Source organism: Puma concolor, chromosome B1, assembly GCF_028749965.1.
Source record: "Puma concolor isolate L17-30 chromosome B1, mPumCon1.1.hap2, whole genome shotgun sequence".
Taxonomy (NCBI): domain Eukaryota; kingdom Metazoa; phylum Chordata; class Mammalia; order Carnivora; family Felidae; genus Puma; species Puma concolor.
The window spans coordinates 163,957,579-163,980,602 of record NC_141670.1 but is presented as its reverse complement, the minus strand read 5'-3'; the positions used below and the strand labels follow the sequence as shown (position 1 = coordinate 163,980,602).

Sequence of the window (23,024 nt, the reverse complement as noted above, 5' to 3'; positions counted from 1 at the left end):
CAAGTTGCGGCATCGGGAAGATGCATTTTCTGCCTGGTAGGACCCAAGCAGAAGATGATGACTGGTTTCCTTTTCCTGTGAAGCGGCAAGAATCACTGGGCTGAGCACATTTATTTTGTGGACTTTTGTGTAGTTTTTTCGCCTTAGTTCATTCTTTGCATTTGTGTGATGAGTCAAGTACTGACCTACCACATCTGATTATCAGAGCCGACCTGTGAAGAAGTTGGGCAGATAGTTGCATATCCCCCCCACTTTTTAAAACTATTTATTTATTTTTAAGAGAGAGACAGAATGTGAGCAGGGGGAGGGGCAGAGAGAGAGACAGAGAGGGAGACACTGAATCTGAAGCAGGCTCCAGGCTCTGAGCTGTCAGCACAGACAAGAGTGGGGCTCAAACCCACTAATGGTGAGATCATGACCTGAGCCGGAGTCCGGCGCTTAACCTACTGGGCTACCCAGGCACCCCTTGCATGTCCCTTTATGAGTGAAGCCTTGGGGGTTGGGAGCTTGGTGACCTTGAGTTCCAGTGCCCTGAAACTTACTACACCCAGGTTATCCCATTAGGAGTCACACCAATTTGGTGGCGATCAGAAGGAAGTGTCATTTTAGTGTCCCGTGGTTCAATATCTGATGCAGGAAGAGTAGAAAGGTTTATGAGCTCAGATTGTCCGGTAAAATGCTCCCACTTAAAAATACTCCAGCCAACACCCATCCCCGGAATGTCCGACGGAGCTCAGAGAGATCAGAACAACAAAACAGGCTCTGGTGGGGTGCAGATCCTGGCGAACACACCCTCCATGAAACGCCACCAATGTAGCCCAGCATTTGGATTGCCTGGGCTGATGTTACCAGACAGAGCAGAACATTTGTCACAGGGAAAAAGCAGGATATGTAATTTTCACAGTTAGAATTAACTTAGAGCTGAAATTAACCGAACCTCCGAAATTTGAATCTTATAGCTGTCAGTGGCTTTGGGGACTGTGAGAGTCTCCTGTGGCCTTTAATCACGCTAGGGTGGGGTGAAATTCAGTATTCAGTGGCTTTGCAGTCGGCTACACTGAGCAGTTGGTGATCGGGAAGCTAGCTCTCTGGCTTTCTGAGAATAAGATCATGCTCTTACTTCCGGAAATAGTGCCCGTGTTCTGTTTACTCTCTAGCTTAGCATGTTGTCTTTGATTATTGAGTCTCACTTAATGGCTCTTTCACTTCTGTTTGCAGGGACAGAGGTGCCAAGTTGTTAAACAATAGCGGCTCCAAACAGATTTCTTTTTCTGTTTTCATGACTGTATATATAGGTTCCTGTTAAAACAGCTTGGCTAGTTCATCGGGCCTTCACGGAACCCGAGTTTAGATCCACTTCTCCACTATGCAGGTGATGCAGGGCAAGTCGAATGACCCCTGGGCCTGACTTTCTCAGTATGTAGACCTGGAAGTCAGCCCTCTGACATCCCTGTCATCTAAAACATCTTCAGAGTCTGCAGGAGGAGTCCGTATAAAAACCCCATAGCTGCAGTTTTCAAAGCACTTTTGACTAAACTCTGTAAATCAGTCCTTATGATAATGTAGTAAGGCAAGCCAGGAAGTCAGGTGTTACTAGTTCCCCTTTATGGAAGAAGAGCCCGAGGTTCAGAGAGAGGGACTGAGTGTCCGATATGGGATGAGCCTAGTCCAGAGCAATTTCCATCATGCTTCTGAGAGAAGGAGAGAGACAAAAAAGTGTGAAGGAACCACAGGTCACTAGCCTGACAGTGAACGTGACAGACCTCTCTTTCCCCTGTTTATTTCTCTAACTCTCGGTTTTGCTTCTTTGGCGTTGTGGCTATAGAGGTCGGAGGCTGAAACCCAACCTGTAGTTGGCACGAGAGATGGGATTCTGATTTTTTAAAAACCAGATTTGGATGAAGTTCCTCCTCGTGAAGTGATTTATTCTTGCTGACTCCTAATATGCCAGGTTTCTCTGACATGAGCGTGACCTCACTTGCTTCCGTGCGCACATCTGACTTTTGGGCCAGCTGCAGGATAGAGGTTACTGATTGAGGATGAGCCTTTACACCCAGAGTAGGTAGAAAAGCGCCAGAAACAGCAAGCCGGCCTCCCAGAGAGTCTCACTGTAGGACCAATAGGCAGGGAGCCCTCCACCCTCTCAGGTTTTCCATTACCTCCCCATAGGGCACACACTGTGCGGTTATTCACGAGTAAATTGTCTTGAGTTACCGATGAGTAACGACATGAAACTTCACAAATGCCCTAGGTTTCTAGCCAGAGAACTACGTTTATCAGAGAAGGGAGTTTGCAATCTGCAGCAAACACATGTTGATTCTCAGTATTCGCATCATTATCGCTGGCTCGGAGGCCCTGTTTTCATTGCCCACTTTGTATGTCAGTAAATAACCCTCTCTGGCAACAGGTCTGCCGTATCTGCGTGCACAGAAGGAAATCTGGTGGGGCTGGGCCAGGGCAAAACGCTCCTCGGAGCCTGCCCTATAAAAGCAGCGAGCCCTTCTCTTAAGCTCGGGAATGCTTTAAAGATGCATCATTGGCAAGCCCTGCTAAAGAAATACAGGATATAAATGTGATAAAACCCAAGACATCAAGCTGGCTCTGGAGGGCTCCTTTGAAGTTCGCTAAGTGGATTATCAGTGGGAGGCTGATATTTATATGTACAAACATACAGGCCGTTCCTGCTAATTGTGGTACGTCAGGCTGGCCGGGCTGGCTCTGGGGCCCGCTGTGCCCGTCACCACAGCAGTGAGGAAACCCTGCAACCCCCCCCCCCCCCCCCCCCCCCCGGGCACATGCCAGGATCCGCAGAAGCCATCAGCGAGCCAGCATTGTGCAAATTGCATTTGGGTTCACAGCCCTGCAATTGTACTTCTCTCGCTGGGGTGAGCAGAGAAGGAAAGCCGGGCCCCAATTTGCATTAGGAAATAGTGTTGGGTGGGGGAAGGAGGGGACCCACAAGACTGAAACCCTGACCTTTCCTTGAGGGAGACCATATGGTGGATTGGAGAGAGCATGGCTTTTGTGTCACATAGACTTCGGGTTAGAATTCTGGCTTTATCACCAGCTGTGTGACTTGGGGTGAGTTGCTAAACTTCCCTGAGCTTCAGCTGGCCCTTCTTAAAATTAAATATGTGTCAAGGCTATTATTTTTTAAAAAAATTTTTAATGTTTATTTATTTTTGAGAGACAGAAACAGAGCACGAGAGGGGGAGGTGCAGGGAGGGAGGGAGACAGAATCTGAAGCAGGCTCCAGGCTCTGAGCTGTCAGCACGGAGCCTGACACGGAGCTCGAACTTACAAACGGCGAGATCATGACCTGAGCTAAAGTTGCACCCTCAACCGACTGAGCCACCCAGGCGTCCCTCAAAGTTATTAGGTTATTATTAACAGACACGACATAATGACAGCTTTGGCTTAGTAAATACTTGTTTCTCATTCCTGCCTTGGAGAGAACAGAATTATTGTTTTTTTCCTGTCTGCCCCCACCCCCTACACACACCATGGTTACCAGCATTCTGCCTTTCACTCTTTCTTCCTCCTGGTAGAATTCAGTGAAGCAGAAATCCGGTTTGTGCATATGGGTCACCTTAAAGCAGAAATACATGATCAGACTCGCCCAGAAATGACTAGGCTGTCATCTGCTGGATCTTTTCCAACCAACCAACCAACCAAACAAACAAACAAAAACAAAACCCCACAAAACTACAGGCGCTTAACACAGGCATACATTGAATTTCTCTTTTTTGTTGTGGTTGGTTGGTTGGTTTTAAGCCAATTTACTCAGGAATCGTGAACACACATCTTTGTTTCCAAAGCCCGTGATGGAACCAGTTAAATCCCATGAACTCCTTCCACTGCATGCTTGGGGTTTTGAGCAACTCAGGGGCCCAGTACATCCCCGGCCAAGGCTTAGGTGACTTTTTTATGGCATATCATAAAGCTTGCACCCCTGCCCGGGCCCCTCAGCGGGGCCTCTCCAGTTGAAACTTGGGTGCACGGTTCTTTCCCTAACTGCAGTCAGATCACTTTATCAGTGATGTCATGTGGGCAGTGAAGGGGGAGATAAAATAAGGTAAGCGGGATGTGCATGAAAAGGAAGAGATAAGGAAAAGGGGGCCTTTTCAGAGGATTGCCCAGAATAGGCTGTTCGGTGGTTTCACCTTGGGGCTGCCTTGATCCTTCTTTAATGTTTCCCTGCTTTCCTGGTTTGTGTCTTCTGGACGTTCAGTTTCAGTCTCTCTCCCCACTGCTCACTTCCCCTGCTCACATTTTGTGGCAGGAGGTTGGAGTCGACGACTTGGTTTCTGCAGCTACTGTCACCCGATTGTGAGAATCCCTCGTTGGTCTCTGCTGCATTTTATCGTGTGGTTTCCTGCGTCCTCGGAAAAAGACGGGCATTCAGTCATGCTTTCCTCTCCTGTGTCCTCTCCCTGCTTCACCTGCTTTACTGCGCCATCCACTCCCACGTCCTGGGCTTCGGGTGCCTTGTTTAGCCCCACTGAGGTGCAGCAGGCCCCCGGGGGAACGCGGGCCGGGAGCCCAAGGCCTGAGCCTGGTCCGGGCCTGTGCACGGCAGAGTGACATCGTCTAAGTGACGTTGGTTAGTGGGACTTTCACAAACCCTAGATCAGAAAGGCTTGTAAGTATGGGAGATATTTGTTGTAGCCCAAGCATCTCTTGCAGAGCTTGTAGCTGATGTGAGCTTCATGTACTTTCTGTAGCGAAACACAAAGCAAAGGACAATGTGTTTTGAGTGAAAACAGCTCCAGTTTGGAAGTTGAGTAAATAGATGTGCTCGTGTTTCACATCCTTAATTTAAATGGCTTAGAAGGAACAGTTGTCCTACACTCTTGGACGCATTCTAAGACCGTAAAGCAAGGCTTTTTGGAATTCGAGAGCCACACGCAATCAAAAAGGGTTTCAGCTTCAGGTGGTTTCTGCATGATCTTGGGGTCCCATCGGACCATGCGATGACCATTTTAACCATGAATCTTAGATCGAGGTGTTTTTCACTAAAACGATGCTGTTAACATGTTCCATACTGCAAAGCACAAGAACGAGGCTTACCAGTCATTTTATTGGCTAATGCTGTTTCTGTTTGACTTTTGATTTTCCAGTTTTCCAGAATTATGGGGACTTCCCACCTGGCGCTCCTGGTGTTAGTCTGTCTCCTCACAGGTATGGGTCCCTGTTCTCCTCGAGTTCCTTGTTCTGGGGGAAGCCTTGCTTTCCAGGTTCTCTGCTCCGGGAGTGTTATTACCTGTACTCTGCAAACACAGTCCACAAGAGCGAAGGAAAGCAGAAAATTGTGAGAAGTTATCTAGAATGACCACAAACCTCCAGGCCCTTCTGCTGTATCGCACTAATTCCAGTTCAAAAAGAATGCTCGCCAGTGGCAACTTCAGCGTATGTGTGATCCTGGCCTTGAATCGTGGGAGAAATAATAGCCTAAATTTCCCCACTGTTTTTTATTTTTCCTGGGACATGGATCTCCAGTAAAGGGGATCAGAGACCTTCAAGAGTGGTCAAAAGAAATAAACAATGGGAACTTCTTTACGGGAAATCATACCTGTCTTAAGTGGAAGATGCTTAAATTGCTGGGGAAATCTTAGAGCCGCCTTTTGCCTTCGAATCTAATTGGTAGCCTGTTTGACTCTTGGGTAATCTTACTAATGCTTTTCTACCAGGAGGATACTACTTGGACCATTTGCTGCAATGCTTACTGGGAATTTTTAGTTTCCATCCAGATGTTTATACGTCACAGATGTTCATCACGAACCCAATGTTTTTCTAGTCTGAGGAGTTAACTTAAGTCTGTTAGTGTCTGTAGGGCTTATCTGTAAGGGCATGTTAGAAATGAGCGGTTTGGCAGTTCTAAACTCCAGCAGGAATATGCTGCCTTCGGGACAGAGGTGACCAGATCCACTTACGACTTCTGCCGTAAGCTGCAGGAATCCTAGTGGGCACATAAGTGAAGTTGGGTGGGTTCCCACATTGGGCTTCAAAGGAGATAAGAGGCCACTGATGAACAATTAAGCCATAATATCTCTTCTATCAGTTTTATAGACAGAGACAGCTAGGCTGAAATTTTAGGTTGTAAGATGAACCTAGAGTTTTCACTCTTGGACTTCATGTATTCTTGCCTTTTTTTTTTTTTTTTAAGTTTATTTATTTTGAGAGAGTGAGAGAGAGAGAGATCAGGGGAGGAGCAGAGAGAGGAAGAGAGAGAATCCCAAGCAGGATCCGCACCGTCAGCATAGAGCCTGACATGGGGCTCGAACTCACCAACGGTGAGATCATGACCTGAGCCCAAATCAAGAGTCAGACACTTAACCGACTGAGATACCCAGGTGCCCCTGCATATTCTTACTTTTTAAATTAGAATCTACATCATCCGGCTTGGGCTTCTGGGAAGTCATTAGAGAGAAGGCACGCCAGAGTGTTGTGAGAAATGGAAACCGTGTAATTTTTTTTTTTATAAGTTTTTTTTTTAATTTTTTTTTCAACGTTTTTTATTTTATTTTTGGGACAGAGAGAAACAGAGCATGAACGGGGGAGGGGCAGAGAGAGAGGGAGATACAGAATCGGAAACAGGCTCCAGGCTCTGAGCCATCAGCCCAGAGCCTGACGCGGGGCTCGAACTCATGGACCGCGAGATCGTGACCTGGCTGAAGTCGGACGCTTAACCGACTGCGCCACCCAGGCGCCCCGAAACCGTGTAATTCTTGAGCACAAATCTGCCTTGTGCTTTGTTCGGTCTCCCTGGTCCTGTTCTCATCCTGTTTTTTACTAAGGGAAACCTCCACAGGGAGTGTGGACAATAAAGAACATGTATGTGCTTCAGCCTATGCCATCTTGGGATATTTTATGGTCACCCATGACCGTGTAAAATATGGAATTGGGATCAGATGTCCTCTCTCCATTTGAGTGTTTGGACGGGTGAATCTAGGGGTTGGGGGGGGGTGTGCTGTTGAGGCCTTTGGAGCATTCGCTGCTCTCGGCAGATGCAGCGGCCGTTATAATGGGGGGCCTTTCATGGGCATCCAGGCTAACGGATTTTTGCGGAGAAATGGTCATTGTTCGTATAAGCTGCTACTGTTGTTTCTGTCAGTTCTCTGGGTGAGACTGTCCTTTCTGGCTGCATCCTATTCAGAGCATGTTTCCTTTTACAGGACCGAGCCTAATCTCCTGCCAGCTTTCATTACCCTCTATCCTTCCAAATGAAAATGAAAAGGTCGTGCAGCTGAATTCCTCCTTTTCTCTGCGATGCTTTGGGGAGAGTGAAGTGAGCTGGCAGTACCCCATGTCTGAAGAAGAGAACCCCAATGTGGAAGTCAGAAATGAAGAAAACAACAGTGGCCTTTTTGTGACGGTGCTGGAAGTGGTCAATGCGTCGGCGGCCCACACGGGACTGTACACTTGCTATTACAACCACACTCAGACGGACGAAAACGAGATCGAAGGCAGGCGCATTTACATCTATGTCCCAGGTGAGCTGTGGTGGGTCCCCTGGGCCAAGCTTCTGTCCCTGTCTCTCCTGTTAACTGTATTCAAGTTTTAAAAAATACAAAAATAATAAATATCTATTGGAGAAAATGTGAAAAACCACAAGAGGACGCACAACGGTCAAGGTCATTTGTGACGCCGTTACCAAGAAATATGTATCGTAAACATTTTGGAAGTGTGTTAAGTTTTGGAAATCATTTTCATCGTGGCACACCTTTTTTTTTTTTTTTTTTTGGCATTGTGCAAAAACAGCTGAAATGTACTCATTTTTGTTCAACCAAGTTTGACAAGTATCTGCTGTTTATTTATTGCGTGTCAGGCACTATGCCAAGTGTTGGGGACGCAGAAATTAGGTAGGTCCTCTCTTGGAGCTGCTTGTAGTTCGTTCTAATAGCTTCCAAATAACCGGGCTGTTTTTCAGATTGAATAAAACATATATTTACTCTTGATTAATTAGATGGGCTTTTTTTTTTCTTTTTAATTAAAATTTGGGGGCAAATTCCATACTAATGATGTTGTCTCCTGACCTGTGAGATGCAGACGGCAAGATAGGAGTAAGACGGGATTAAACACGCTAGGGTTTGATCAGGGGAGAAGCCTGTGGGAGAAAATGGGGAGGGGGGGACGCCGCAGAGCCTGCGAGGGCTCTCTGCCAGCACTGTACGCGCAGTCTGTGGCTGTGGCTGGCCACACCTCCGGAGGGCGTGGCCTTAGCTTGTGATGGATTTCAGGGCCTGCCCCCTACAGTGGAAGATTGTGTGGCTCTTTCTCACAGCAGCCCTGTGAATCAGCTAGGCTTAGCTGTGAGCTTGAGGTTCATTTGGTTTACCACCCACCTGGCATTCCTCGTAAGGATCTAAATCTAAATCTGTATATATGTCTCTATCTGTATCTGCATCTTTGTCTATATCTCTATCTAAATCTATATCATGTATTTCATGTATATCTGTATCTATCTATATCTGTACCTATATCTGTATCTGTATCTATACCTTTATGTCTATATCCATAGCCATATCTGTGTATCTGTATCTGTACCTGTATTGGGTACCTGGGTGGTTCCGTTGGTTGAGCATCTGACTCTTCATTTCAACTCAGGTCATGATCTCACAATTCCTGGGATTGAATGCCCCACCTCCAGCTCTTGCGCTGACAGCACAGAGCCTGCTTGGGATTCTCTCTTTCCTTCTCTCTGCCCCTCCCCTGCTTGCACGCTCTTCTCAAATAAACTTTAAAAAATTACATCAGTATTGGAGTGCCTGGGTAGCCCAGTCGGTTAAGCGTCCGACTTCGGCTCAGGTCATGATCTTGTGGTTCATGAGTTCGAGCCCCACATCGGGCTCTGTGCTGACAGCTCAGAGCCTGGAGCCTGCTTCAGATTCTGTGTCTCCCTCTCTCTCTGCTCCTCCCCTGCTCGTGTTCTGCCTCTCTCTCTCTCTCCTTCAAAAATAAATAAAAACATTGAAAACAATTTTTAAATTACATCAGTATCTGTATTTATGTATTTGTACCTGTGTCTGTACTTAGATCTGTATTTAGATATACTTAGATAAGACTTAGATTTTTACCAATATCTATATCTGTATATATTGGCTTCTACAAGGATAGTTGTTAGAGGAAGGACCATGATGTTTTTTTAAACATTGCATAGCAAAAATAAATAAATAAATAAATAAATAAATAAATAAATAAATACAAACAAACAAACAAACATTGCATAGCTAGTGCATAATGGTAGGGAAGCTGTGCATTAAAAAATTTTTTTTTTCAACATTTATTTATTTTTGGGACAGAGAGAGACAGAGCATGAACGGGGGAGGGGCAGAGAGAGAGGGAGACACAGAATCGGAAACAGGCTCCAGGCTCCGAGCCATCAGCCCAGAGCCCGACGCGGGGCTCGAACTCAAGGACCGCGAGATCGTGACCTGGCTGAAGTCGGACGCTTAACCAACTGCGCCACCCAGGCGCCCCCTTTTTTTTTTTTTTTTTAATTTTTTTTTCAACGTTTATTTATTTTTGGGACAGAGAGAGACAGAGCATAATGTGCATTTTAAAGGGAGCCGTAGGGGCGCCTGGGTGGCTCAGTCGGTTGAGTGACCGGCTTTGGCTCAGGTCATGATCTCGTGGTCTGTGAGTTCGAGCCCCGCGTCGGGCTCTGTGCTGACGGCTCAGAGCCTGGAGCCTGTTTCAGATTCTGTGTCTCCCTCTGTCTGACCCTCCCCCATTCATGCTCTGTCTCTCTCTGTCTCAAAAATAAATAAACGTTAAAAAAAAATTTTTTTTAAAGGGAGCTGTGGCTCATGTGTTATGGAGACCAAGTATATATCTTAACCTGAAATGAATTTGGAGTTTTGTTCGCTGAAATCTTTACTAACAAGGTTCAAGGATTTGGAACTCTGAACACAAATTCAAGTAATAGCAATCTTCGTATGTGATTTAAAGGAACTAGAGCTAGAGTTCTTGGCCTTAAAACAAACATACGAATATTGATAACTCTTACCATCCTGTTTTGGCAGAGGTGAAATAAGGTGGTCTCCAAAGTACGTCTTCCTATTTTCCCATCTTTTCAAGTTTTTTTTGTTTTTTTTTTAAGTCAGCTACTCTTCTTCTCTGTAACTGTGGGCGCTTCACGGATCTAGACCCTGTTCACTTCTTTCATGACACTCTTATCTATCTGAACCTTCCTTCCTAACAGTAAAAGGTTTTGTTTTAAGAAAGGTAGGTATTCAGAACTATCACCCCAGCTTTGTGCACACATAAAATGCCCCTTGCTTTGAAGAGAATGGTCAGAATGTGGGCTTGTTAAAGTTATATATGAGTCCTGGAGTTTTGATCACCTAAGCTTGTCTAAAAATTCTTGTTCCTCCCCCACCCCCAGCACAAACATCACCCAAGTAGGCCCTGCACTGGTGTCAGTTAGAGATCTTTTTATTTGTAGTTGTGGGGAGTAAGGGGCCCTTCTGAAACTGATGTTTGAGTCTCTTAGTACTTTGTACCGTGGTAGCCTCTGTAGCTGGTTTTCTTTTGAAAATAAAATTCTCAGGTTATGGAATTATAAATCTTATTTGTTACTTGACAGATTATTACTTATTTATTTTTAATGTTTATTTACTTATTTTTGAGAGAGGAAAAGGGTGCACACACAGGGGAGGGGTAGAGAGAGAGGGAGACACAGAATGCGAAACAGGCTTCAAGCTCTGAGCTGTCAGCACAGAGCCTGACACAGGGCTCGAACTCATGGACCACGAGATCATGACCTGAGCCAAACCTTAATGGACTAAGCCACCTAGGTGCCCCATTGATAGACTATTTTTTAATAGACAACTTTCTGTATTGCTTTTCAATAATACTACCTATAGGCAATAAGAATTTTTGAAATCATGAATATTTTCTCTTGTTTTGAATAGACTTGATTATTGATCATGTTTTTAGTAGTGTTTAAATTTTGATTACAACGTATTTATATTTATCACCAGTCTTTTTTATTGGAGTATAGGCAATTTGGCATTGTTCATACTTTATTTTTTGTTTTATTTTATTATTTTTTAAAAAATTTTTAAATGTTTGTTTTTGAGAGAAAGAGAGAGCAGGAGCAGACAGGGGAGGGGCAGAGAGAGACACACACACAGGATCTGAAGAAGGCTCCAGCGCAGAGCCTGACACAGGGCTTGAACCCGTGAACCGTGAGATCATGACCCGAGCCGAAGTCAGACACTTACCCAACTGAGCCACCCAGGCGCCCCCTGTTATTCATGCTCTAAAATCACCTTCTGGATATATGTGAAGGTAGAATTCATACCTAATGTGACTCAGGCCAGCGGGATGATTTTTCTGTATGTGTGTGTAAAGGTGAAGTTAATGCCTGACATGTTTTTCTTTCTTTTCAAAACCACAGACCCAGACGTAGCCTTCGTACCTCTAGGAATGACAGATTATTTAGTTATCGTGGAGGACGATGACTCTGCCATCATACCTTGTCGCACAACTGATCCCAAGACTCCGGTTACCTTACGCAGCAGTGACGGGGTGGTACACGCCTCCTATGACAGCAGACAGGGCTTTAATGGGACCTTCAGCGTCGGGCCCTATATCTGCGAAGCCACAGTCAGCGGGAAGAAGTTCCAGACCATCCCATTTAATGTTTATGCTTTAAAAGGTACTTGTACCTTCTCTCTCCTCCTTTAAAGAAGAGTTAAAGGCAAAATAATTAGATGTATTTATGATTAAAAAAAAAATCACAGTCCCTGGTGATGGAGACCCTGAATATTTGGGGATTTAGGACCCAAATATTTAGGACCCCACATTTGCCGTACAACGTTAGGCTGCCCTCTGTGGCTATAATCCTACTAAGTGTGGCATTACTAAAAACAAGTGCTTCTTTGCTACTGTAAGATTTCATATTTCATCAGTTGACTTCAAAATACTGTAAGGAATTCTTTTCTTGCATAAGCCTCTTACTGTTTTACCCACATTCCTGACCACAGAGGACCTAAAAACAAACACATACCTGTGGGGGGTGGATGCCTAGATTAACTTTAGTAACTTAAGAAAAGTGATTTTGATTTTGAGAAAAGCTTGTGATTACAGTCACCCCTTTGATGTGGGTGGTTAATGTGAATGGAGGGTATAATACACGTTTGGGGCAGCAGATTTATTGAACACTCACGTGCAAGAGGGCAGCAGCAGAGGGCCATTGGACTCTCGGTAAGGGCTTATTTTATGCCAGCACTGTGGTAGGTTCTAGAAAAGGGCTGAGAATAGCCGGGTAGGAGGGTGGGAGAGAGGAGAGAAAGGGTAGGGTAGGAGTGCCCCGAGCAGTGCTGGTCAGTAAAGATTGGTTGAGTAAATGAATAAATACATCCAAAAAGGTGATTGCAGAAGAGGAAAGCCATCACTGACCCCAATGCTAAGGAAGGTGATGTTCTGTTAAATTGGAATTTACTTTTACTATCGTTACCGTTTTGTATGTAGGTATTTGTGTGTACGTGTGTATGTGTAGGTGTGTTATTTTATAACAACATGCCAAATTATGTATGCCAACATAAAATCAAGGCTCCTGAGACTTCAAAAATTTCTTCTTGATCACAGTGGTTTGAAAATGATTTTTCATTTCTTTTTAAAAAAGAAAACAAACCCCAACCTTAGAAGATCCTAACTATACTGTGGATATTGAGGTCCTTGTGTTTATTCTTTTTTTAAATAGCAACATCAGAACTTGATCTAGAAATGGAAGCTCTCAAAACTGTCTATAAGTCAGGGGAGACGATTGTGGTCACCTGTGCCGTCTTTAACAACGAGGTGGTTGACCTTCAGTGGACTTACCCTGGAGAAGTGGTAGGTAGCTTCTGGGCTCCTGGTGGAACGGGGTGGGGCACAGCAGGACTCAAAAGACCCGTCACTGACAGGGCAGGACATGAGCTTGTCCAGACCTCAGCTTGCCGCCTCTGTAGTGAGCCCATTTGTCTAGATGACTTTCTGGCTTTTTGGGCAATGGAAGAGGCTGAGACAAAAGCTGGACCAGACCCTTCAGAATGCACAAAGGTTGCACCCTCAGCCTTCTTATTCATAAGTTAGAAAGAAATAGGAAAGCTCTATGGCTACAACTTAGCAACCAAAAAATTAGAAAAGCAAAAGGGGGTGGCTTTTACAATTTATGAACTGCTGAGAGAGTCATTAATTCCCATTTTCTTGGCTTCCATCCTTTTGGGTTTTGAGGCATTTGATAATGTCGATGGCCTGCCCCCTTTCATTTCTGCTTCTTTGCCACCCAGGACGCTGTTCTCGCTCCTTTTGGCCTGGTCTTTCTTTGCATGGCCTGCCTTCAGTGAGCAGGCTTAACTTGAATCATTAGGCAACGATTGAGGAATGTTTGCTAAATCCCAAACACTCTGCTAGAAGCTGGCCCGTGCACCAGAGGGGGGAGGAGTGCGGACAGAATTGGGGAAAGGGGAACCACATGCCAGCTGTAGGTCCCTGGGGATTTACACACGGGGTCTCGTTCATTCTGACGCATTGTGATAAGTGTACAAGAGAACCGTGTGTAAATGGCTGTGACTGTCCGATGGAGTGATGATCAACAGGGCTTAATGCAGCAGCCTCATGGAGAGCAAAAACCATGTATATATTTGTATGTGATTATATGGGTATATATGGTTATGTATATGTGTATATATATGTATATAATATATATATTTTTCCCCTTCAGTCCTGATTTGCAAATTTCTGCTCCCTGCTCTTTTTGGCAATTGAGAGCTTCTCTCCTTTTATCCATTTTTCTCCCCTGTGCTCTTACTGCCCCCTCCTTCCTTTCTCTCTGGGGCATCTGACTGGAAGTTGGGCATTTTCACATATGACCATTATCACAGATCACATTTTCACCTGCTACCTTCACATAGACCTCGTGCACTGAAGAGACATTCATAGTCCAATATGTGTACCTCTTCTCTGAAACATGAGGCGTTTTTATTTTACCCTTCACACTTGATTGCCCTTAATCCTTAAAGCATAAGCATTTCTTTTTATTTATTGGAGATAGACATTTCCCCCCACTCCCACCCCCAAACCACACTACCTGCTATTTGGACCAAAAAAATACATAAGCAAAGTATTGCTTTGTAACACAAAGTTTTCATCAGATCATAAATCATGCAGGTTTATTATTATAATATTAGAAAATTCAGAGAGACAGAGGAAAAGCACTTCCCAGAACATCACCGTTAATATTTTAAATTTTCTTTTTTTTTCAACGTTTATTTATTTTTGGGACAGAGAGAGACAGAGCATGAACGGGGGAGGGGCAGAGAGAGAGGGAGACAGAGAATCGGAAACAGGCTCCAGGCTCTGAGCCATCAGCCCAGAGCCTGACGCGGGGCTCGAACTCACGGACCGCGAGATCGTGACCTGGCTGAAGTCGGACGCTTAACCGACTGCGCCACCCAGGCGCCCCATCACCGTTAATATTTTAGGGAGATAAATCCTTTCAGTACTTTGTATACAAAATACATGTGACCATTAATGGGTATTATGCTTTAAATAGTACTTTGTTAGATCCTTTTTCCTTTGGCGGTATACCACAAACACCTTACTGTGCCATTGAATGTCCTCTTAAAACATGATTTTCTAAGGAGTTAGCTTAAAAAAAAATCTTTTTTGTCAGACTTTATTGTTTAGAGCAGTTTTAGGTTGACAGTAAAATTCAGTGGACGGTACAGAGATTTCCCATGTAGCCCCTGCCCCACGCATGCACAGCTTCCCCCCTTATCAGCATCCCTACAGGGTAGTACATTACCATCTGGGAGTCTATACCGGTGCCCCATCACCACCCAGAGTCCAGACTTTCCATGAGGCCTCACTCTCAGGAGCTAGCTTTTTAAAGTTGGTTTTCCTCCCCTTCTGCTGTATTGTAGAAAGGCAAAGGCATCACGATGCTGGAGGAGATCAAGGTCCCGTCCATCAAACTGGTTTACACTCTGACGGTCCCCGAGGCCACAGTGAAGGATAGTGGAGATTATGAATGTGCTGCCCGCCAGGCCACCAAGGAGGTCAAAGAGATGAAGAAAGTCACCATTTCCGTCCATGGTACATTCTGCTTTCTAAAATGTCAGTCGTCCGGGCTGCTCAGGATCGATCATATGGTAATCGTTACTTAATGGAAACTCTTCCCTGTACAGAGAAAGGGTTCATTGAAATCAAACCCAACTTCAGCCCGTTGGAGGCTGTTGACCTGCATGAAGTCAAACATTTCGTGGTGGACGTGCAGGCCTACCCCCCTCCCAGGATATCCTGGCTGAAGGACAACCTGACTCTGATTGAAAATCTCACGGAGATCACCACCGACATAGAAAAGATTCAGGAAATAAGGTAAAGAAACATCCTTCCCACGCATGCCTGTCCTTTTTATGGTGTGTCTGTAGACAGAGCGAGGTTCACACGTGTTTCGCAGCACAAACCGAGAATCAGTCTAGGAGATGTAACAAACCAGCACGGGAGACCCTTGAAATCAGGTACCTTTGGTGGTCACGTTGCCATGTGGTAATACTATGCTGGTGAATACTTAAGAATAAAATAAGAAGAAAGAACTGAAAAGCTCTGTTCCCAATGAAAGACCGTTTTCTGCCTCTGGGAAGGGATGGAGGGAGGAACATAAAATTGGACCCACTTGGATTGAATACATTCCATGACATCCCCCATCTGTGTGGCAACTAGACATGTTGGTGATTCCAGTGACGAGGCCATTATCACATAAACCTACATGAAACAAAACATCACTGGTTTAATTTGAAACACATCTGCCCTAGCGAGGCCTCCACAGGAAATAAGGGTAGAGTCTGGCCAGATTTGGTTTGGAGAAAATGTACGACTATAGTTTGGATCCCTGCCCTCTGATAAAATAGTATATCGCTCTCATCTCTTAACTAGGGGTGGAGTTAAGTCACCTCAGCCTCAGTTTCCTCCTCTGTAATGTAGGGTTAATAATACCTTATTTTTAAATTTTTATTATTTTATTATTATTATTTTTTATTTTTTTTATTAATTTGTTTTACTTTTTATTTTTTTAAATTTACATCCAAATTGGTTAGCAGATAGTGCAACAATGATTTCAGGAGTAGATTCCTTAGTGGCCCTTAACCCATTTAGCCCATCCCCCCTCCCACAACCCCTCCAGCAACCCTCTGTTTGTTCTCCATATTTATGAGTCTCTTCTGCTTTGTCCCCCTCCCTGTTTTTATATGATTTTTGTTTCCCTTCCCTTATGTTCATCTGTTTTGTCTCTTAAAGTCCTCATATGAGTGAAGTCCTATGGTTTTTGTCTTTCTCTGACTAATTTCACTTACCATAATACCTTCCAGTTCCATCATGTAATTGCAAATGGCAAGATTTCATTCTTTTTGATTGCCGAGTAATACTCCATTGTATATATATACCACATCTTCTTTATCCATTCATCCATCAGTGGACATTTGGGCTCTTTCCATACTTTGGCTATTGTCGATAGTGCTGCTATAAACATGGGGTGCATGTGTCCCTTTGAAACAGCACACCGGAATCCCATGGATAAATGCCTAGTAGTGCAATTGCTGGGTCGTAGGGCAGTTCTATTTTTATTTTTTTGAGGAACCTCCATACTGTTTTCCAGAGTGGCTGCACCAGCTTGCATTCCCATTAATAAAACCTTATGTGCTTCAAGGCAAGGAATTAGACCTGATGACATTTTGAGGTCCCTCGCAGATTAGTTTTAAGCTCTGATTAGAATCCTAGAGCAGAAAGTTCATCTTGAGGGACCAGCTACTCCCACACTGTGCTGTCCTCAGAAGCCGTCCTAGGGAGACACAGGGCAGTCCTCGATTTCCAGCCTTCAGGGAAGAGGGGGAAGAACCCTTCTCGTCCATTCACTTAATCTTGGGATTTGCTTTCTTCTTCCTGAACTAAATCCCATGTGCAGTTGAGAAGTGGTATCTGAGAAAATGGAATTTTACAGCCTCTGTGGAACAGCGATGGAAAAAGTGGTGAATACCGAATCTGGAAGGCTTTCTGATGACATGAAATGAGGGTGTGCAAAGAGGTGGGCAGTGCTAAACTTTCCATTAGGTGTGAGGCCAGAGAGGAACAGGGTAATTCTGGCACAGCTAACACTTAGACGCTTGTAGGAGTGCTATACGCGAGCCATAATCAATAGTAATGACCGAGCAAAGCTCACCAACGAGAGGTTCGGGAAAGCTGCCTGTCGCAGTGATTCAAGAGTCCCTCTAGGACATACCACTGTTCCCATTGTGGGCCAGGGAGTGTGAGGTCGGGGTGTCTGGCTTCCTGAAGCTTAGAACCAGTGGATCCACCAGTTTTCTTGGCTGAGCAGGTGTAGGCATTGAGTGAGAGGACTGTTCGGTGACGCGTAGCCAGGAGCGCCTGTGGGGACTCACTCAGGAAGTCCAGGCCTGAAGCCTGTCCAGCATGGTGCAGCAGAGGAAAAGCCAGCCCAGTGTGTGCTCTTGCCCCCCGTGCTGGTGCCCAGCATCTGGGGCTAGATGACTCGACGTTTACAGGGTACTTCTGAGCCCTCAAGATGCTTTCACACATATAATTTCATTTAACTAATTCTGAAAATGACAGTGCGCTATGCATACAGTTATCCCATGCTACACATAAGGAAGCTGACGCATGGAGAATTGCAGTAATGCCCAAGGTCTCCTCGCTTCCTGACCAGCACTCTCCCCCTTCCATCCCGTTGCCTTTTCCTGCTGTGATGTTTTATAAAGAAGGAAAAGAAATCAAATGGGCCAGTACTTTATTGATGTACATACATAGAGCCAAATGTCATTTATAACACACGTAAGAAGTCTTTAGGGGAAACTTCCCTTTAGTAAAGTATGAAGAAATGGAGTTTCTTAATGTATTTTTTTTTAATTTTTTTTTAACGTTTATTTATTTTTGAGACAGAGAGAGACAGAGCATGAACGGGGGAGGGGCAGAGAGAGAGGGAGACACAGAATCGGAAGCAGGCTCCAGGCTCTGAGCCGTCAGCCCAGAGCCTGACACGGGGCTCAAACTCACGGACTGCGAGATCGTGACCTGAGCTGAAGTTGGACGCTCAACCGACTGAGCCACCCAGGTGCCCCTTAATGTATTTATTTTTAATAGGTGATGGAATGTTATGCATTCAAAACATTCGGACATCAAGACAGTGCATTGTAGGAAGCCTCACTCCGTCCTGTCACCATTTTCCCAGGTCCCCCTGCCTCCCCACGCAGAGAAATACCTCTATTAGTTTCACTAGGTTCTTCTGAAACCTTCCAGAGTTTCTTTAAGCAAATACCAATGAGTAGGAATGTTATACCCTGGTGACCTCTCCATGAGTTTATAGACCATGTCCTCATTGTTTCTTCCAATGGTGGCCCATTGTTTGGCTGAACCACCTAAATGATGGATATGTAGGAGAAGCAAGTGTTTTTTAAAAGGTAAACATGAAGTTTTTTTTTTTTTTAAAGGGAAGTTGGTGGGATATGTCTACTTTCATTCAGAAGTCAGGCCTTACCAGAGCTGATCAGTGTTCTAGCCACATAAGCTATCTCTCATCTCAAGATGTCTGGTCTTCTGTTTAAGAATTAAGTGTCGGTGGCACCTGGGTGGCTCAGTTGGTTAAGCGTCCGACTTCACCTCAGGTCATGATCTCACAGTTCGTAGGTTCAAGCCTGGCTCCGGGCTCTGTGCTGACACTTCTCTCTCTGCCCCTTGCCTGCTCGCACTGTCTTTCTCTCCCTCAAAAAGTAAATAAACGTTAAAGAAAAATAAATAAAAGAAAAATAAAAGAATTAAGTATTGGGGTGCCCGGTTGGCTCAGTTGGTTAAGTGCCTGACTCTTGATCTCACCTCAGGTCTTGGTCTCAGGGCCATGAGTTCAAGCCTGGACTCCATGTTGCACATGAAGCCTACTTAAAAAAAAAAAAAAAAAAAAATTAAGTGTCTATAAGTCAGACCTTCAACACGTAGAAAGCGCACCGAAAATCCCAGAAAAGTGATGATGTGGTCAAGAAAATAAGTTGTTTTTCCTTTTTTTTTTTTTTACAAAAACAAAATTTAAATTGAACGTGGTAACTGCTTGAATGGCTGGAATCTATTTGGCTACGACCTGCTGAGACAGAGTACTTTTCTTGTCAGGTATCGAAGCAAATTAAAGCTGATCCGTGCGAAGGAAGAAGACAGTGGCCATTACACTATTGTCGTCCAAAATGAAGACGACGTGAAGAGCTATACTTTCGAACTCTTAACGCAAGGTGTGTAAGGGCAGTACAAAGGTAATGTCAGCTCAGGGAATAAGTGCACGGGTGTCCCCCAGGGAGGGTTTGGCACTATTCGCCCAGGTCGTGGAGAGAAAAGCAACACTTCATGGGAGAAGCAGGGGGTGTAGATGTCACGTGTCAGGGAAAGCTTTGTTGGGCTTAATGAATTCACGCAGTTCTGGGAAGTTCCCGGCTCTGCTCTGAAGCACCCTGACTGGGGAATTCCTAGGTTACAACACCACCTGCTTCTCAGTCTGGCACCTCCAGTTCTGGGAAGAGGAAAATGATGCTTTTTTTTTTTTTTTTTTTTTTTTGTCCAGATGATCTTTAGATTGTTCCGGAGACTTTTAGCCTTTTTGCTTAGCTTCCCTTGAAGATATTGGACAATAGCCCTTAGCAGGAGGGAGTGCCTGAGTCTGTTTACGTTCAGGCTCAGCACCTGTTTACTTAGGTGCCTACCGTGTGCCAGGGACTGTCTTAGGTGGGCTCAGTTAACCCTCGCAGTAAATCTGTGATGAGGTGTTAGCATATTTCTAGTTTGTTTGACCACAGGGGCGCGCCTGGCTGGTTCCATTAGTAGAGCATGCAGCTCTTGATCTTGGGGTCATGGACTTGAGCCCCACATTGGGTGTAGAGATTACTTAAAAATACAATCTTAAAAAAAGTCTAATTATTTGATCATGGATTAAAAAAAGTCTTTTAGGGGCGCCTGGGTGGTTTAGTCAGTTGAGCGACCGACTTCGGCTCAGGTCATGATCTCACGGTCTGTGAGTTCGAGCCCCGTGTCGGGCTCTGTGCTGACAGCTCAGAGCCTGGAACCTGCTTCGGATTCTGTGTCTCCCTCTCTCTCTGCCCCTCCCGCACTCATGCTCTGTGTCTCTCTGTCTCAGAAATAAATAAACATTAAAAAAAAATTTTTTTTTAATCTTTAAAACGTAGTCGCATTCCACAGAGGCACTTTGGTAGATGCTGCTTTAGATTATACTCTAGCTGAATCCATTAGTCGAACCCCAAGCTGTAATACAATTTTAAGAGCCCTCTTTGCCTTTTAAGCCAAATAACCACAGGGGCTTTTTGCTTTCCTCACTCCAGATTTCAGACACCACAGGGTACAAATCCCCAAACACTGAAACTGTGAAAATGCTCTTAACCAAGTGGGTCTGCCTGAACTGGAGCATTATTTCAGCCCCTTCTTGGGCGGTTACTTGCTCTGTAGGTTCAAGTGCCACGTGGACAAGTTCTGAACTTGTGTTTCACGGGAGTTCTGGGACACAGGCCATCCCGTTCTGATTTCTTTTCCCTTCTTGCAGTTCCCTCGTCTATTCTGGACTTGGTCGACGACCACCATGGCTCCACCGGGGGACAGACTGTGAGATGCACAGCAGAAGGGACACCTCTTCCCGATATCGAGTGGATGATTTGCAAGGATATTAAGAAGTACGGAAACGAGATGTTTCTTTTCCATGTGTGGTCAGAATGTTTCCTCCTTGATAGGAAGAACTTCAAATGCATTTTCTTTCTCTTGCTGGTCATTTTCTTGTTTGTTGTTGTTGTTGTTGTTTTTTGTATTTGTGATTCTTACTTGGCCTACGTCTCATAAACTACAAGGTAGGGTTTGAAACCTGGGCCTGGTGTGCACATGTGCACGTTATATATGCATGTGCATTTGTGTGGTCGTGAAGAGACGTAAGGAGAAGGTCCGTGGCTCTCACCAGATTCTCAAAAGGTCCCTAATCAGAAAAGAAGATGGGGGCGCCTGGGTGGGTCAGTTGGTTAAGCCTCCAGCTTCAGCTCAGGTCATGATCTCACGGTTCCTGGGTTCGAGCCCCACGTCGGGCTCTCTGCTGACAGCTCGGGGCCTGGAGCCTGCTTCGGATCCTGTGTCTCCCTCTCTCTCTGCCCCTCCCCTGCCCACGCTCTATCTTTCTCTGTCTTTCAAAAATAAATTTAAAAATGCTTACAAAAATTTAAAGAAATAAAAGAAAAGAAGATGAATTTAAAGGACTACAGCGATAAGAGGACTTTTACTATCCTGGCCCACTTCACCTTTCACTTCTTACATGGTGAACTTTATTTGGTAGCTAGACTGGCATGGGAACGTAAACGAAAATATTGCCCATGTGACTGCTCACGTCATTTGCCTGCCTGCTGTTTGGCAGGAGTTACCCCACTGGTTCCTCCTGTACCCCCCATTTGCGAACCTTCCATGATGGGCACTTGAGCGACATGGTCACACTTTGACCCGTGGTGACTGGTTGTGTTCAGAAGCCTTGCCTCGACTGTTTCTGCTGGAGGCTGAGACTCCTGGACCTTCCCCTTCTTGGCGCTGAGAGCCTGGACTTAGATTTTGACGAAAGCTGGAATCTAGGTCTTGTAACTCAGCCAGGGATCACTCCAAACCTTGTGACATCTTACGGGCTGTTGACAGTGCAAGTGGAGAGAAAAGGACGGAGCCAGGCTTTTTCAAGGGGTGGAAAATGGGGATAGTTAAACATTTTTTTCAAATTAATTTATTTATTTGCGAGAGTGAGTGGAGGAGAGGGGCAGAGAGAGAGGGAGAGAATCCAAAGCAAGCTCTACGCTGTCAGCTCAGGGCCCAACTCAGGACTCCATCCCACAAACCATGAGATCATAACCTGAGCCTAAATCAAGAGTTGGACGCTCACCCGACTGAGCCACCGAGGTGCCCCTAAACATTCTTGAGGTGGAACTGTTCCGTTTGCTCATGGGGTCAAGACTTGGGATTGGTAGTTATATCTGATTGAACTTATTTCTACCTCGTGTACTTCCTAACAGGCAACTTTTTTTTTAAATTATTTTTTTTAAATGCTTTTATTTTATTTTTGAGAGAGAGAGAAAGGAGAGAGAGGGAGTGAGTGCGCCAGGGAGGGGCAGAGAGAGAGGGAGACAGAGGATCTGGAACAGGCTCCAGGCTCCATGCTGTCAGCACAGGAGCCCAATGCGGGGCTGGAACTCACGAACTGTGAGACTATGACCTGAGCCGAAATCGGATGCTTAACCGACTGAGCCACCCAGGTGCCCCTATTCTTTTTTTTTTTTTTTTTAATTTAAATCCAAGTTAGTTAACTTGTAGGTTGACCTATGTGTACGTTTCAACAGTTACCTTTCATTTATCCACCTATAGGTTATTCTCTCTTGGGCGTGTGCAAACAAGTTTTAGCGTTATTATGTGCATAAAATGAGAAAGTCAACCTGTAGCACCCCCAAATGTAGGCAAGGTCAGAACTGCTTGCCACCTTAGAGGAGTCTCAATGCTTCAGTCACCTCCATTATCCCGATAATTGGCTCTACACTGATGTCCTCTTTCTCTCCAGATGTAATAACGAAACTTCATGGACAGTTTTGGCGAACAACATCTCGAACATCATCACGGAAGTCCACCGCCGGGACAGGAGTACTGTGGAGGGCCGAGTGACGTTCACCAGAGTGGAGGAGACCATCGCTGTTCGATGCCTGGCCAAGAATCTTCTTGGAGCCGAGAACCGAGAGCTGAAGCTGGTGGCTCCCAGTGAGTTGCTCTTAGACGTCAGCCCAGCCCTTCCTCCCTCAGCCAGAACTTCGAGTCCCAGATGGGGTTCTAAAGGAATGAAGGCCCCAAGGCAGAAATTCAGCTCCGAATGCTCTCAAAGGGCCTTCTCTGGGCATCCATATGGGAGCCCTTTTCTTTCAGATTTTGACCCCAAACTGCATCTCGCAGAAGCATCCTAGGCATTGTGCTTG

General features: G+C 45.1%; 1 protein-coding gene across 6 annotated transcripts in view; it reads left to right on the top strand.

The window, feature by feature from the left end:
- The window catches only part of PDGFRA (platelet derived growth factor receptor alpha), a 51,613-nt gene that overhangs the window by 5,234 nt on the left and 23,355 nt on the right, over window positions 1-23,024 (top strand). For all 6 annotated transcript variants that reach the window (XM_086705041.1, XM_086705044.1, XM_086705047.1 and 3 more), the window contains exons 2-10: window positions 5,121-5,181; window positions 7,176-7,493; window positions 11,405-11,665; window positions 12,713-12,843; window positions 14,916-15,087; window positions 15,180-15,369; window positions 19,162-19,277; window positions 20,594-20,720; window positions 22,619-22,812. In XM_086705041.1, the coding sequence (XP_086561167.1) occupies window positions 5,133-5,181; window positions 7,176-7,493; window positions 11,405-11,665; window positions 12,713-12,843; window positions 14,916-15,087; window positions 15,180-15,369; window positions 19,162-19,277; window positions 20,594-20,720; window positions 22,619-22,812 (1,558 nt within the window). In that variant the 5' untranslated portion in view covers window positions 5,121-5,132. The remainder of the gene's footprint in view (window positions 1-5,120; window positions 5,182-7,175; window positions 7,494-11,404; window positions 11,666-12,712; window positions 12,844-14,915; window positions 15,088-15,179; window positions 15,370-19,161; window positions 19,278-20,593; window positions 20,721-22,618; window positions 22,813-23,024) is intronic.